This window comes from Molothrus aeneus, chromosome 5 (genome assembly GCF_037042795.1).
Source record: "Molothrus aeneus isolate 106 chromosome 5, BPBGC_Maene_1.0, whole genome shotgun sequence".
In the NCBI taxonomy this organism is placed as follows: Eukaryota; Metazoa; Chordata; class Aves; order Passeriformes; family Icteridae; genus Molothrus; species Molothrus aeneus.
This window is the reverse complement of record NC_089650.1, coordinates 24,999,495-25,012,340: the sequence shown is the minus strand read 5'-3', so window position 1 is coordinate 25,012,340 and position 12,846 is coordinate 24,999,495. Positions and strand designations below refer to the sequence as shown.

At 36.9% G+C, this 12,846-nt stretch overlaps 1 protein-coding gene across 2 annotated transcripts in view; it reads right to left on the bottom strand.

The window, feature by feature from the left end:
- CDK17 (cyclin dependent kinase 17) overlaps positions 1 to 12,846 on the bottom strand; it is a 90,867-nt gene that overhangs the window by 15,482 nt on the left and 62,539 nt on the right. For both annotated transcript variants that reach the window (XM_066549578.1, XM_066549579.1), the window contains one exon: positions 2,654 to 2,779. In XM_066549578.1, coding sequence (XP_066405675.1) covers positions 2,654 to 2,779 — 126 coding nt within the window. The remainder of the gene's footprint in view (positions 1 to 2,653; positions 2,780 to 12,846) is intronic.

Below are 12,846 nucleotides of genomic sequence, written 5' to 3'. Positions count from 1 at the left end.
AGTAGACTTTAGCATCACACACATTTAGGAGCTTGTCAAAGACAAACCCTTTATCTCAAAATACAAGCAAAGCTGATATTTGCTACCCTTGTAGCTCCAGTGAGATTTTAAACATACCACTGATATAGGTGCAATGTTAGCAAAATAAATATTATGTTTCCAAAGTGCATTTCGACCTAGTTAAACAAACATATCTTGAAGTGAGTATTAGATGGCATTAGAATTAAAAAGACAGGCTACTTAGTTTATTGGAGAAACTAAAGAAGAACTCATAGCCATTGGTCTTGCTACCACCAGACAGTCTGGAATTTAAAAGCCAGATTTCTAAGAAAACTCAGTGTTTTTCATTAAGACTCATAAACTTAGTATCTGTTTAATACAAAAAAATATTTCCTACATATTTCCAAATATTTCCAAAATATTTCCTTATTTTTTTTGTTTAATACAAAAAAATACAATATTTCCTACATACAGAAGACAGGTATTCTTCAAGATCTGCTTTACAATGTGTTTAAATTTTTGATCATATTGTGGTTCCTTGTCACTCCTAAGAAAAAATAAGCTTTAAATTCCTCAAACTAAGAACAATTTCATCTTTAGTTCAAAATAATTTTTGAACTGTTTCATCTTTTTCTGCAATATGCATCTATCTTGCCTTACACAGAAACACTGATGCACAGTATTTAGGGTCTTTTACTTCTAGTGTCTGTGCATACAATACTGTACATGTTTACACAAAATGCAGTTACTGTAAAAACTAGTTTTTTGCTTGTATTTCAAAGAAAAAACACCAACCTAAAGTATAACAAGTCGTCACCTGGTACTTTTGATAGCCTTTTCCCTTTGATCCCTATTAAGTCTTGAAAAGAGACAAGCCTTTGATGCAGAGCACAATACTTATCTATTGTAAGCAAAAGTCTGCTAGCAGGCAATAACAATTTAAGAACAGTGAGTCCCTGGGTTTCTTTTTTGAAAGCTTAGTTGGAAATCACAGCAAATGCATGCCTGCATTCCACAGCAGTGCTGGCAGGTTTCATTTTGGACTTTAAAGCCCTTTAAAAATGAAAGCATTTTAAAAGGCAAAAACAACACAACCTTGTGATGGGAAGCTGATTCCAGGCACACACCACATTCATTAGAGGGCACTGTTTTTCTGTCAGTTTTCTCAGAGGTAAACAGGAGAGAACCTCAGTTGTTCTCAGGGGTCAATGAGAACAGGGGTCAACCGTTAAATGAGCAAAGGAATTCAGATTTACAGGAAAAATTCTCCCAGATTCCAAATACTTAACTCCACTGGCAAAGTTCTACTGAAAAGTTATTTTGCTAGCATCTGAAGAGAGGTCTGGGGAAATCTGTTCCTCAGTTCCATGCTACAGCAGCAGCTAAGTGGTGAATGAGCTACAAAATTCTGGCACAAGTATTTAAGCCTGACACATTATCATTACTTCCAGAGATTCACTTAAATATTTTCTTTTTTTTTTTTTTAACATTGTCTTTGCAAAAGGTGGCATGAAGATCAGAACTTTGTTAGTCCAGCACAATAATTTTTTTCTTTCAGGGTAAAAATACTCAAAAAATGCTTTGTTATAGACCTTATTGATAATGAATAAAATATAAAATAAAGATATTTTACAGTCAACAAACCTATTTCACTATAGGTACTTTCCTATTTATTTTTCAGTAAATAAGAAATCAAAAAAACAACGATGTACACTTCATAAACCTATTCAGAATTTCTCTGTGACAAATTTCTCACCAATGAATTTACTCAGGATGTCAGTAACTGTCTAGCAATTCCTTAAGACCTCAACACTAAAGAACACTGATAGCTGAAACTATGACTGAAACATATCAATTTAAAAAAAATAAGACAGTAATGGTTTTTTTATTATTCCAGGGATGTGCATGATTTATATGTACAAATATCCAAGTTTTCTAGCACTTATACTCTAATTATAGAGTAGGAATACTCATTCTGTCATCTTTAAGGAAAAGACTTATTTTTTAAAGTAACTAATAATCCAAAATGTTTAAGTGAATTTATTCCTTCATTCTTTTAGAAAATACCATGTGCTTTAAAAAAGAAGAGAAAAGAAAAGAAGAGAAGAGAAAAGAAGAGAAAAGAAGAGAAAAGAAAAGAAACAAACAAAAAACCAAAACCAAAACAAAACCAAAAAATCATAAAACACTCACTATTGTCTCCACAGCAATTCTGAGAAAGAAAATGTTATCAAATACAAAAAGAGCAGTGAGGAGGACCTGCCTTCATATTATGCTGCTTTAGGGCCTTCCTACTAAATCTCGAGGGGACCCAGCCCTGACTTAACACTGTGTGGCCTATTTGCTCAAACAGATCATCCCTGCTCTAAAAAGCAGAAGGATTTAAGTATGTACTTTGGGAGTTTAGTTTAGCCACTGCTTTCAATAGGTCAAGACCTTCACTGAGAAATACGAGAGCACCAAGTTAGCAGAAGAAAAATGATACAAAGTGTGAAGTTCTCCATTGGATTTTGACAAGTACGTGCTGTTGTTCAGGAATAAAATGCCCAAGTGGAAATGAAGCTGAAATATACCCATGGAATACTGGCCTGGGTGTTCAGTGGATTCTGAAGAGCTGAGAGGTTGGTTAGAAAGGCAGGTGCATCACACTTACCAGCGATGCTCGACGAGAACGCCGACTCATGGGCTGGTCAAAGGGTGGGCTGTTGATCTGCAGCTTCTCCAGGTAGCCATCGGGGATCCTGATGTCAGCAGGCAGCGACAAGCGCTTGTTCAAATCCTGCAGCAAATAATGGGAAAAAGAGAAGGGACAAGTTGAATTCAGAATTTCCTAAAACATCTTCTAATGTCTGCTGTGTTACTATATAAAACTGAAATATTTACACAATGAAAAATAATCTCACAAAAATGATTTTAAAAGCATATTCGCTTCTTACAATACCTCAACTTGCTAATATGACAGGTTAAAAAAACCTGTGCAAACTTATTACTCTGACAAGAGGAATGAAATATTAAAATGCAAATAACTACACTGTGGATAAATGTATTGAGTTTACTTCAATACTTATAGAGACCTGGAATACCAGAAACTGAGAATTCAGAGACTTGTGGATGCATTTCTTTTCATACAGTAGTTACTTTAGTATAAGAAGAGATTTCCATAATTCCCTCTCTTTCTCTCGACTACAAAAAGCTACAAACTTAGTCTATTTTTTTCAGTCTCACAAAACAGAATCACTTCATTATTAGAGCCAACTATTACAAATATTACTACATTTCTTTTATTAAACTAAGTAACTCTTTACTACAGGATCTTTTGAAAATGAAAATGCCATTACATGTAAGCCGTTTTCTCTGCATCACGTTTTGTTTTTCCCCAGTAAATTTTTTCAACAACAACATACATTATTTTTAAGACAAGAGGGAAACAAAATCACTTTATTTTTTACCAAATGGGAGGAGGGGAAAGAAGATTTGTTTCTGCACATTTGTATTGTTTTTATCTTCCAGTTTGGCTTTAATCTCAAACATGCCAAGAAACAAAAATATTAAATATTGTCTCAAAATGGCCAGTCACCATCTCATGAGATAAAAGGACATCACAACCAGACTCACAAAAAATGGTAAGTCATTTCTGAAACAGCAGGAATTGTTTTTCAGTGTTGGTAGTTTATCCAAGTAAAGAAAGTCAAGCTCAACATCAAAGCGCACAATCCGCCCCCAGAGATTCTACCCTGAAGCTGAGGACATCTCTGGAAGCACCACTGTTTTCACACTTTTCTCCAGCACAAGAGGTAACTCTGTATTTCTGTTGGCAGACCTGAGATTTAATCAATATTGACCTGAGGGCAGTAAAGCCTTCTTGAAGCTACTCTTTTCTGTCTTACCTATCACCTCCAGCTGGGCATCCTGAGCTAACCCAAATGTTGGCAGCTACATCCCTGTTCGGTTCCCCTCAGGCTTGACCATGTGCTTCTACTCATGTCTGCAGCAGCTTTGAACTATTTCAGCATGCTAAATAGTCAAGAAACTCTCAGGCAAAGTGCATAGCTTCCTGCCAGCTTTGTGCTCCAAACAGGTTCAGTGTAAGGTCAGACAAGCTCACAGCCCGAACACAGGGCAAGGGGAGGCACAGCAGGGCAAGCCCGAGAAGCCGGCAGCCAAATTGGCTTAGGTTGACAAAGAACTGGATCGTCAGACTTTTCAAGACTTGAGATCTTGGTGAACAACTTGCTAAGCTTTCAGTGATGGGAATGTATTTGAACCGTGTATATACATGACCTGTACACATACCTGGAGCAAAAGCTAAGCAGAAAATACCAGTTAAAGAGATAGACTTTAAAAAACCTATGTAATTTGGGAATAAGTTCTATCTCAGGTAGGACAGAAGTGTTAATATATATCCCCCTGGATGATTTACATATTCTATTCACTATGGCCACCTCATTCAGGCAGAAATGTTTGGATAGAGGCCAGCAAAGCTCTAATTTCTGGCAGCTGATCCTCCTGTTCTCCTTTTGCTTCTCACATCTCCTTAGGTACAGAGCACAAAGCTTGTTAGCTTCTGCTTTGCTGCTCAACATGAGCTTCTTTGCACAACTGGAAAAATGAGCTTCAATTTTTCATCTACTACAGAATTTTTAAAGTGTCCTTAAAAAAGTGCTGTTCACAGAATGGCAGCTTTGACCAACATTTTGAAACTAAATTAAAAGAAAACAGAAGGTATGGGTCTGGTCTGGCAAACTTTCTAGTTTATTAATTCATTTTCAACTTGCATATTTTAAATTTTTTAAAACATTGGCAATTGTAAAACTGCCTGTGTGGTTTTTGGGAGAGTGGTAGAACCAACATATTGTAACAGGACCTGCAAGTATTCCCTAGAGTAAAACACTATTTTCCACTACGGTAATTTCCTTCTTTTCACCAGGCTCTGCTAATGCCTCTCTTCCACTAAAGAGGGTTTCAGATTATGAAAAAAAAAAAAAAATTATTCCATCCTATAATTTACTGCATTCCTCAGAAAATTCTGGTAGCTGTTCACAACAGCTGAGCACAAAGGCATGTCATGTGACTTCAAGAAAAGCAGCTCTGACATCTCACTGCAGAGTAAAACCATGAAACTGCTGGAACAAGACAGGGATGACAGGAAAAGGATCAGCATCAGTCTTTACCTCACCTTCCTAATGTAATCCCAGATCAGCACTGGGCCAATATAGTGGCTTTATGCTTTTTTTCTGATGGCTCAAGAACAATTCAAAAAAGACCAAAAAAACATATCAGTGAGTGGAGTTTCTCAATATAACTTCCTGAACACAACAGATACGACCACTATTCCATAAACTCTGTGACAAAATAGCTTTTTCCTACTCTTACCTATTAACTCTCATGGCACAGAAACCTGTTGTAGTGCTCTCACTGTCCCACAGTGCTCGTTTAACAGGTTTATTTATAGGGACTTTAACAGAAAACATTTACAGGGATATTGAAGTTATGGACCTCAACTCAAAGGCCTCAAGAAATACTGACCTGATTGTACCCCCAAGCTCTCCATGTGCATGTTCCCTCCCCTCACAGCACTCATGGCTGGCACAGCTGAAGTGGTGCTTCAAACCCACCTCCACAGCCCCCAAGAAGCATTCCCAAGCATATCAAGTTGATGGGTATATAGGAAGAAGGAATCAAGGGCAGCCTTTAGGGCTGCAATGGCTGTTTGGAAACGATGCCACTGAGTGTGCACTGGGCACTCAACACACACCTTTTCACATGGAGGCCAAGGGAAACAAAGCAAGTCTAAGATTCTACACTGGTACAAAGAATCCCTTACTTTGAAGCCCAGCTATCATAGAAACAAGATAAAAATATGATAGACATGGAAAATATGATAATGTGAGGTAGATGCAATTCTATTACAGAATTCCTATTCCTTCATTCTCAAAACCTCTGCGTATGCCAGTTTTGCAACAGGCCCTATGACTTTACTTCAGAGATTCGTGTGACATCCTCAGTTATAAACCACACCTTCAGCTGTATGCTTCCATTTGGTGCTCAGTAGGCAGTACAGTCTGAATTGAAGTACTTACTGCTGCAAAGGCCAAAATCTGTTCCAATTTATATAACCCCCCCAAAACAATAATCCACTTTTAAATAAAACAACAACCCTCCTCTCCATGCAACCCTCATCTCAATGCAACTCCCCTGCAATGTCTTTCTTTAAAAAAACCCTGATCAACCTGAAGAGAAATGGATACTATTTTTTTTTAGAATTAGAATACCTGATGTTAGTAACATTTCTTTCCCTACATTTGTAATGTAGTAGACAACACATGACAGCAATTGCTCTTTTTCTCCCCTCAGGAAAAAAAAAAAGAGTATTAAGTGCTGAAAACCTAAATTTTTGCCATGTTATAAATAAAGTCAAACACAGTATCTATTCTCCTTAACTTTCTTGAGCTGAAGAAAGGTTCTTTTCTGTGAGAAAACCATGACTTCATGGAAACTGCAGTAGGTAGTTTATAGATTTTTCCTCCTAAGAATTTACACTACAATACTTCCAAAATTCATGCTTATTTGGCTATGTTAGAATGTCAACCAAGCCAAGACTTCCTTTTTAAAACCATACATTAAAATTGCTATCTACCAGCCAGAAACCTTTCATGACACCAATACGTGAAAGATTATAGAATTATATATAATAAGTCTTCTTTGTATTTCAATTTTCCTTTACCTAACTCCCTAAAATGGACAAAATGGAAGAAAGTAATTTACACTACAAACCCAAATAAGTGAAAGAAGGAAATTATTATGTTGTATTTGTCTGTACCACCTTAATTTCTCCCAGTTTTTGCAATAATTGAAGCAACCACCTCTTGGGAAAAGCAAGCAATTATAATTAAATGCTATACAGTAACATGAAAGGGGATTCATTAGATGTGCATGAGAGGAATAAGCAGAATGTTTCCTAGTGGCTAAATAGAAAAACTGGAAACTAAAATTACATCAGTCTGACACAGTTGAAAAACCCAGTTAATTTAACTGAGAAAATGTTAAAAGAAAAGCAAGAACCTACCAGACACCTACCAATTTTGAGCCTTAACTGCTCAAGACCAGGCAGTCTGCTGACACTCGGGCAGCCTGGTCATCTAATGGCAGCAGGACACTTGCTCTCCCACTGGGGGCTGACCCTGGTGAACAGTCAAGTCTTCATCCAGTGGAGCGCTCATTTTCTGCTCCCACAAAATGCAGAGAAGACTGAAGGATGGTGAGGAGACTTGTGGGTGTGGGTAACAGCAGTTTAACAGGGAAAGCAAAAGCTGTGAGCCCCAGCAGAATGGGAAAAGGAACTGATTCACAGCTTCCTCTCTGCATGCAGGTGTCCAACGGCTTCCCGGAAAGTTGGGCTTAGCATGCACGTGGCTCAAGAAGTGCAAGACAAATGCCACAGCCACAAATGTCCTCCTTCCTCCCTCCTGCTCCAGCTTTTACTGCTGAGTGCCATGGCAGATGGCACAGCATAGCCCTTTGGCCAGCTGGGTCAGCTGTGACGCCCAGGGGAATCAGCCTGTTTCCCTGGTGGTGCTGAGCAGCCTTTAGGGTGGGTCTGGCCTTGGTGCAGGAAGCCTGGACCTGCCCGTTCCATGCAATCGCCATCTCTGCTCCCTCTCTGCTCCTGCAGCCATCCCACTGCAACCCTGCTATGGCTGCTCCACCAGCAGTCAAACCTGCTCTTCTAAACCACGTGGCTTGCTGCTGTCTTGGTGTGACACCAGGCTGGAGGGCCAGCAACAGTAGGAAACAGTAGGAAAGTAGATTTTTAAGAATTTCTAATTGTCTTAAATCTCTGTGGAATTCAGTGAAGAAATGAGAGACTTTCTGGACAGAGGACTTAGTTCACACATATTTCAATGACCAACTGAATATAATGGCCTGTTAGCACTTCCCATAGAAAAGAAAAAAACTAAGAAACTTAAACCAAGGTATAAAATATCTTGCTAAAATGCTGTTTAAAGAAGTCAGAAGGAAACATGCAAAATTAATGGCAGGACTGAATTTTCCCTATGCTCTTTGAGACTGTCAACACTACAAAGTTAAATGACCGTTTTTAACACTAATTTTGCAACCCTTCATAAATCTTCTAAATTTTTGAAGGAAGTAAACTAGAGCAACTCCCTATGTTATCTTATATATCCTTTTTTAAATGTAACAGATCTGTAAGTGGTGTACACAGACCCTCAACTCTAAGAGAGAATCTGGGTACATTCCTTATAACTCTTAAGAAGCAAGGGGTTACTGGAATGCAAAACTTTAGCTTTTAGGGGCAACAAAGTACTTCAAGTAAAGCAAATAATCTTTTACAGAATTGAAATTATATTATTTTCTTGTATTTCACTTAAGATTTATTTTCCCAAATGAGGATTAATTTCTGAAAAAGCTCTTATCAATTCATAGCATTTTCTAGTTAATTCTTTTATACTTAGCTTTAGGGTGAACTTGCAACAAAATATATCAGTATTCAATAAATGTGGTACTCTAAATGATCAAATGCCTATGGTTAACTGTATGTTATTTAATGAGCTGTTTTTTGATCCAGTTCCAGATTATACTCTGGAGAATATAGTAAGCCACCATTTGATTTGTTTGGGGAACTGGAATGCTTGTGGCATTTTCCTCCTCCTTCCACAATTTAAAACCACATTTTCTACCCTCATATGCAATGCTTATCCTCAGTTTTGCTTTACTACTGGTATTACTGGCAGAGAAATGCATTTATTTTTATAATTCGTCTGAAATTAGTTTCATATTTGTCCTACTCTGCTTCATAGCAGATAAACATGTAAGCACTTGTGACAATAACACCACTTTGTTTTCTGTAGAGATAAACAACCCTACCTTGTGTTTATCTTTGTCATCTATTTCTAATGCCAGCTACAGCAAGTGCTCTAAGAAGAGCTACACTTTGTCCAGCCTTTTCTTTCATCTGGCTGACATCCAACTGCGTTGCTGTAACTTGATGTGGAAGTTCTGTCTATCACTGACTACTTACACTTGGGCACAAGAAAAGGAGGCAGGAATTCCACCTTAAATTCTGCAAGTTCTGTGAGCTGAAGAATTTGACATTTTACGTAAGCAAACCTGTCTTCTAAATGAAAAACAAACAAACAAAATACAACCTTGCCCCCAAACTTGGCAAGTTTTTCACACATATAAGTAAATTCCAAAAATCCTTACTTTTTTTTTTTTCATTACCTCTGGTTCTCTTCTGGATGGCCTAAAATACTATTGCAAACATCAGCTTCTTCACTTGCCCCCCATAGTAAAACATTCCCAAAACTTTAATACTAGAATTTTTTTACCATATTCTGTTTTTCACCTCTGTCAACTTTTTCCTTAGCTACCTATCCTTTTCTCCTATTTCTATAATAAAAACTTACCAGCTATTCCCTTTTATAATTGCCTGACTTGGCTCATTTAATACTACATAGTGCCACACTGTGACACTTTTCAGGAAGTCTCATTCCTGACCCACAGGTAATCTTCACTCCTTTTCAACCTTGTCAAAAAAATAAACCTATTTTTATTTGTGGAAAGAGCACTGTTAACATTTTCCACTTTAAATCAGATATCATAACAAAAAAACTTACAGATTTTGTTAATTCACCATTATTTGTTTTGGCCAAGATGCACTACACACTTCAGTTAATTTCACTGAAGTTTATAAAAATGTTAAGAAGTTATAAAGAAGTTTATAAACTCAGGATAGACAATGTTTGAACTCTACATATTAAAACTGTTCTAAAAAGAAGCAACTTGAAACATTCACATTTTTTATGTGAAGTTTGTCTCTCTTCTGTCAAGTCATTTTGTCTTTGACTTATATAGCACATTAAGAAAATAAATACTAATATTTATGATGAAACAGAAAAAACATCATTAAACACAAAAAATACATAACCAGAAAACTGCCCCAGGGAAGGCTTTGTTGAGGTCTTCCAATTCCAATTTTACCTACACTACAAAAAGCAAAAACGAAAACCAGACTACTTTTATTTTTAACCTGTAACAAATGTGCCAATTTGGAGAGTGCTCCTTTCTTGCTCCAACAGTAAGTCTCTCTTGTACCCACTGGACTACCAGTGCTACTAATCTTTGAACTGATAGGCCATTTCAGACTGTTACCACACTCACAACTGCAACTGCAGCAAGAGAAGGAAGATTTGTCAGAAAAACTTGAAGGGAAAACCCTGATAAACATCAGCCTCAGTTCACTCTTACTGACTGTTTCATTTAGCAAACCTAACAGCTGAGTATCTCCAAAGCCAGTATTTCATTGCCTGTGGCCAGATGTTCCCAATGCTTTTGGAGGAGAAAGGGCTGGGTGTAAGAAAGTCTCATAACTACCCCTTCCAAACAAAGGAACTAATAATCCACTGATACAAGGTTAGGAGCCAAGGGGAGTAGGATGCTGTGTCTGTCAGTGGGTGACACAAACTATACTGCCAAGCTATATCATTATATACCTTATAATCCTTATTGCTTTGGCTATTCTGTTTATTGGTGAGCTACATTTCCAGACCAGTCATTATTTAAGGTATGTACTTACTATATGGCAACAGACAACTTGCTGGTCACCTCTCCCTTAAATTTTAGTTTATCTTTTAAGAGTTGATTCTGCTAAATTCCATCCATGAAATTTTGCTACAGCCTCACAAAGAAGAAAGAATTGTTCTCCTAAGTCTACACACATCAGCCTGACGACCCAAACAATCCACCATGGATGAAATGAAAATGCTCCTGTGTAAGCATGGGTCTGAATTGGCCTTCTCACCAGCTTCAGTGAGCGCCAGTGAGACATCTCAGCCGACACCACGGGCTGTTCACTAGTTACTCATTGTGCTTTTGTTCACTGGAAAATGTTTAATGACATCTAAAATACTCTAGCATACAACCCTCTGTGCAACACAATTCAACTTCATTACATGCTTACTGTAAAAGAACCTCCAAACCAACCAAATTTTTACACTATTTTTCCTTGAATATTTTAACAAAGAATGTGTATTATGTGCTACCTCACGATACACAAAGCAAACAAATTAATTTTAAGACATTAGCTTGTGCTAGAAAGAATTTAAACATTCTAATATACAACTTTTAAGCATGTACTTACTCTATCATTTTAGTATCAGATACCATGTGGAGTTTTTCTGAAGGTTGCCTTATCAAATTTCAGCACATTTTTGCCAACTGGATCCTCTACAGAATTATGACATACAACAAGACTGCTAGAGGCAAAAATAAATATATAAAAAACCAACCCTAAACCAGAGAACATATTTGTAAAAAACTATTATTTGGTTACAGCTCTGTAGACCTTCAAGATCTTTAAGAAGAACACCAGCATACACAAGTACCAGAAGAAACCTATAGCATCCTTGCAGCACACTATTTTAATACCTTTATAAATAGGCTTCAATTACTGTAACCAAAAAGACTATTTTAACAGCTGGGATGAGTTATCTCTACTGGTCTTCCTTTTATGTATATAAAGCCATCATCATTCCCCCACACAACTGACAGGTTTAGCTATAATTTCATTATGATGCATAAAGTGCATTTTTTCTGTGTTAGCAGCATGATTTATATCTGAATATTAGATTTTTCCTTTATACTTGAATGTTGTTACTGTTACAATTTTACTGAAAACATTAAATCATAATTATTCAATTACTTTTCTGCTAAATTTGAGGAAAGGGTCATCAAAGAATTTTTCTATTAGCAGCCATAATGAAAATACAATCTTAAGATCCATCTACAAAGGATCACTGCTAGATTTCACTCCACAAATCCATACTGGTTTTTATCAAGTCAGTTGAAATGCAGCACAATTTAAGAAAGCATCAATTTTCAGTACTGAATCAAGGGGCTCTTTTACATTTGGGACAGAATTGACCCCAAATACGGTGGAATTCATTCATCATTTAAATCAAAAGGTCTTTTTCCAGATATGCTAATCGAGTACAGAATGCACTTTCAGGGACTTTATCATGAGATTGAGCCCACAGGCCATTTCAGACTCAGAAGAAATACCAGTGATCACAGACAATGCATGTTCTCTGCCTCCTGCTCAACATAAACACAGCTTGTCAGACTGGATTTTGACATTCCAGGCAAAGACAAGGAGCCCAGCCTCATCTGTGAAATATTATTATTACAAATTCTAGGGTTAAATCTCTGCTTTGGGCTAGGTGCCACATTTTCCCAGCACATCTAATATCATCAATCAACAAAGCAAGGACTTTACCACCAGCAGCTGAAGAATGTTATTGCCAATATCTACAGTAGCTATGGCCCTCAAATAAGAATGTTAAATAAATATGAATAATATAAAAATTTAAAGCATAGAAACCAGTATTGCAAGCAGATATCTTTGTTTTTATTTATTTTAGCACCATGAAAAACTTAGGAAATGTGCTAAGCATCTTTTCAGTAGTATTTGGAACAATTAGTATTTTTGATGGCACATAATTAGAATTACAGGCCAATAGGTTCTTTTAAGCAGGCAAAAATATGAATTCTGAACACTTTCAAAATACTTTTAGTGTATGTTGTGTAATAGTGTATATTAGTGTACAGTACTTCTCACATTTAGTGAGAATTTTCATTTCATGGATATGCTGCTTAGGCTACCAACCAGCTGAAAAAACCTGCTCTTTCACACATTTTTCAAAAAAAACCACAGGCTGTTATTTTATTTACTTCATCTCTCCCATTAGTTTTAAAGAGAAAGGTTTAAACTGTTCAGCACAAATACAGTGTTCACAAACTGCATTCCAGGAGCTTCTATTCACATCC